Source organism: Lycorma delicatula, chromosome 11 (genome assembly GCF_047948215.1).
Source record: "Lycorma delicatula isolate Av1 chromosome 11, ASM4794821v1, whole genome shotgun sequence".
NCBI classification, from domain to species: domain Eukaryota; kingdom Metazoa; phylum Arthropoda; class Insecta; order Hemiptera; family Fulgoridae; genus Lycorma; species Lycorma delicatula.
In genome coordinates this window covers 71,467,348-71,472,047 of record NC_134465.1, presented here as the reverse complement: position 1 = coordinate 71,472,047, position 4,700 = coordinate 71,467,348, and the positions used below count along the sequence as shown (strand labels likewise).

Below are 4,700 nucleotides of genomic sequence, written 5' to 3'. Positions count from 1 at the left end.
TTCGGTTTTCACCGAATCTTGACGAATTGACCCCTAAGGACCCCAGAAAACCAAAAAGTGACATCAGTCAAAATTTGGTATATTTTCACCGAATTTTGACGAATTGATCTCTAAGGACCCCAGAAAGCCGAAATATGACATCGTCAAAATTGGGTATATCCGGTTTTCACCCAATCTAGACGAATTGACCACTAAGGACTCCAGAAAACTGAAAAATTGCATCGAATTTTCCGCGACAAAATGTGCGTTCGTATGTATGTATGTATGTATGTTGGCGTGTATGTTCTATCTCCAGAACTACTTTTCCGATTTTCACAAAACTTGGCTATAATATTTCTATAATAGAGCTATTGATGCTATTACATTTTCAATTCAAAAGGTCAGTGGGTGGTAAATACAAGGGAAAAACGAAATAATCTCCAGATTTTGTATAATTAAGGTTATTATTTAAAAAACGACCTTTGTAAAAAGATTTCAGCTAAATTTCACCCCCATCCTTAAAAATGGTTTTAGGTGTTCGCCTATAAATCACCAAATACCTGCAGACCTTCTCGACCTATTTTGACCAAACTTGGTCCGATTACTTTTATAAATGTGGCATTCATGCAATTTAATTTTCGATTTAAAAGTTCAGAGGGTTGGGGTTACAGAGGGAAAAACGAAATTATCTCCAAATTTTCCATAATTAAGGTTATATATTTTTTTAAATAATTTTATGAATATTAAAAAGTATACAATTTTTGTAAAAAAAAAACGGTTTCACCCTCCTCTAAAAATAGTTTTAATTTTGAAGAGCTTGAAGGGTAATTTTTGTTGCAGTTTTTTCTATTGGTTTCTTGTTGTGCCTAAAAATTTTTCATTCGCAAAATAGGGGCTTTAACCCCTACCTATCGGCCGAACCCTAAAAACCCCCATTTGGGGTTTGCATTAAAAGTTACAAACATAGTGATGTGGGTATCGATTTTCACATTTTCAAAGACTGGCTTATTTTTTAAATATTTTCGTGAACAATTATAAAAAAAAAAAAACAACTTTTGTATAAACATTTTTTTATAGAGTGATGTGTGTGTTAGCCGTACAGTAGAAAAAAAACGCGTGACAGGAAAGTCCTAAAACTTTGTTTTCGGTTTTTTTTTTTTAAATGATGGATTAATTTTTGAAGCTTCTACGTAAGAATATGGAAACCTCATCATAATTATAATATTTTAAATCATGTTAACTTATAAGAAAAGCGTTTTCTAACAGGAAGTATACTTGAAAATATTTACATAACGATCTCCATGGCGGAGTGGTAGGTTCTGGGCCTTTCATCCGGAGGTTCGAATCCCGGTCAGGCATGGCATTTCTCATACGTTAAAAAATTTTCATTTCATATTATCATGCACAAACTGTAAGCTTATACGGAAAATTAATCATCCAAAAAAAAAATATAAAATATTGTAAAAATATATTACTATATAAATCTAGTTTAATCCAAATATTATATTTATTATCAAACGTTAAGAAAACATAAATAATTAAAATTTCCAGAAAATTTTTACTAAAGAGAAAGTAACAGACTCAACATTAAGTTTTGGTTGTGTTTTAATAGACGCGATAGTTGTGTGGTCAGTGGTATAGACGCGATTTAATTTTTTTACTAAAAGTTTCTGGTTGGATTCCTGACTAAGTTCTAAAAATTTCACTAATACTTATCATAAAATAATAATTTATTTTATTATAAACAAATAAGAATGTAACAAGAAACGACGGATATAAAAATCACTACACAAGAGACGGTATCCAATTTAACAAAAGCTGTAAAAAGATATCCGGAGACTTCCGGTATTTCATATTGATCAATAAAACAGTACTATATAAAAATCAGCTGAAAGTAAAAAATAAATTGGGATAATTTTTAATAAATAAACATAACAAAACAGTTTTTAATGTGTTTATTATTAATATTTTTGTTTAAGTTTATTTTCAAATAATTAAAACAATTACAACAAATAATCAAAATGAATTAAATTATAACATAAATAACAGTAACTTCACGCAAAAACAGAATCAAATAATAACAATAAAAATAACAAAATATTAAAATAATTACCAAATAATAAAAATTAGAACTTATTTTTAAATTAATTAATTTTTAAATGAATAATAAAAATAATTCATTTGATTTTTTCTTTTTTAAATTACATAATTAATAAAAAAATACATGTAATGTTACAATGTTTTTAATGATGAGTGTTTTGAAAACAAGTGTTATGGAATTACATTTGTAACAAAAATATAACAGGTAAAAAAAGCTGTCTAAATCACTCATTCGATAATGAGTCGTTTGATTTTTGAATAGATAAACCTTTTTCAAGCGTTAGTAAATTTTATTTAAAATGAAAAGATAAAAACACTTTTGAAAATTATATAATATTTAAAATAACCATTTTATGTTTGATAATCGACATATCAATTATTAATTTACCACTAATTATTCCATTAACCATTTTATGTTTGATAATCCTATCTATAATTTATCATTAATTATCCATTTATTTATTCTAACTGAATGCCAATTATCTAATTTTACATCAAATCAGCTTGTTATTAATTAATGCCAATAATTCAAGAGTTTAAAATAGGTAAATTCGAACGAAAAAAATTTAATTTTGTAATAAGGCAAAAGTATCAAAACAAATTAAAAATTAAAAAAATAATAAATATTTATTACTATATTGATTTTCTTGGCCATTCTTCCAATACTTAGTTCAAAAAAAATTTATTCTTTTAAAATTATCATGGCTATTAAAAAAAATAAATGAAAACTGAACTCGTAAGGCTCAGAATTCAAAAACACTATTTGGATTAAAATAATAACATTTAATAATTAGGATTTAAAATATACCATTAATCTAAAAAAAAAGAAGAACTGATTTTTATACTGTATAACTAAAAAGTGCAAATTTAAAAATTATACATTTATATAATGAACTAAAATGTATAGAATATATTTATAAGAACAATATAATAAAAAAAAACAACAAATTTTAATTAAAAATTCACCGATTGTTATAAATATGAATACTTTTTTGTTCAATTAATGTATTTTACTAAATAATCTATGACTTAGATAACAACGTTTGTTAATTATAATAACATTACCTAATAAATATCGATTAAGCAATTAAACGATTAAAATTAATTATTAACATAATAAATAAATAATAAGCCTATAAACTTAACGATGATTTTAATATATAAAATTTTATCATAATATCCAGTCGAGTATACGTTTCTATAAAGCTAATATAAGAAGAACGTTACTGAATCGTCGGGATCGTGTAAGCGAGTTAAGTGGCAGAGCGGTCGTTGCTATGGAAACGTAGAAGTTAGCCGATAAAATGAATCGGTAACATACGTTGCTATAGCGACTGTTACTCCCACCCATTCGCTTTTATTCATGACCCCGCCTTTTCATAACTTTTCTTTACAAATATAGCTTGATAGGATTATATATTTTTATAATATATTTATTTTAATGTTTTTTACTGAATCCCCATTTTTTATGATCTTCATGACCGCCCTTCTTACCGAAATCAGAATGATGAGACCAATGTTTATCATGACCGCCTGCATCTTTATGTCCTTTGTGTTCGTGGAAATGACCTCCTTTATGATGATGACCTTTTTTACCTTTATGGTCGTGATGATGTCCTGAGTGCTTATGTCCTTTCTTGTAGTGACCTCCGTGTTTATGACCGTGTTCGTGATGGTAGCCGCCGTGTTTCTTATGATGACCGGCATCGTGATGTTCGTCGAAGAAATCTTTATGTTTCTTGTATTCGTCTAATTTGTGTACTTCGTGTTTACCTTTTGTGCTGTGACCTTTTTTATAACTTCCTTTATCGTGGAATTTATGTCCTTTATGTCCCTTTTCACCTTTATGCGCTTCGTGATGATAACCGTCGGTATGATGAAATTTCTTTTTATGTCCGCCGTGTTCTTCGTGATGTTTCTTATGTCCACCTTTATCATGATGACCTTTTTTACCGTGATGATGATGATGATCACCGTGGTAACCTTTCGATGCTTTATGTCCGTGTTTCGAATGATGATCGGAATGATGTTCTTCTCCGCCTCCTTTAGACCAATGGTGAGACGCTTGCGTATCTTGATCTAATAAACCGTCGACTTTAGTCGATACGACTTCAACGTTTTTAACTTCATCATTTTTATTATCTTTTACGGCATCGTCTGCAGAACATCTAACTACAATAAACACAAACACTAAACACCAACTAAACCACATCTTAAGATACCGAGTTACTTCTGATATCTTCACCACAAAACATCGAACTTTATATAAATATATATTTAATCGCAAATTAATCCCTACCCTTTTAGTTTATTTATATATTTTCATACCGGTAAGGAACTTACTCTACGGAACCGATTTTTCACCAATAGAAAATAATATAAGAGTTAACCTAATTATTTACAAAACGCTTCATTTTTTTATTTTTATTTCTCTGGTAACACTTATCTCATTCTAATTTAATAAAAAAAAAAAAATTAATGCTTTCACTTCATTTTCAAATAAACAGCAACATAACTAACAACAGTAGACGCTTCATTGATTCCATCACTGTATCGTCGCAACGTATAACTAACGAATCAATTGTTTCGTACGATAGATTATTATGTAATTCTTTAGTAGG

At 28.3% G+C, this 4,700-nt stretch overlaps 1 protein-coding gene across 1 annotated transcript; it reads right to left on the bottom strand.

Moving 5' to 3' along the window:
• Nucleotides 1-3,517: 3,517 nt before the first annotated feature.
• Nucleotides 3,518-4,291, bottom strand: LOC142331972 (uncharacterized). Its single transcript, XM_075378021.1, has one exon. It carries the CDS (start codon nt 4,289-4,291, stop codon nt 3,518-3,520), a length of 774 nt encoding a protein of 257 aa, XP_075234136.1.
• Nucleotides 4,292-4,700: the final 409 nt, after the last annotated feature.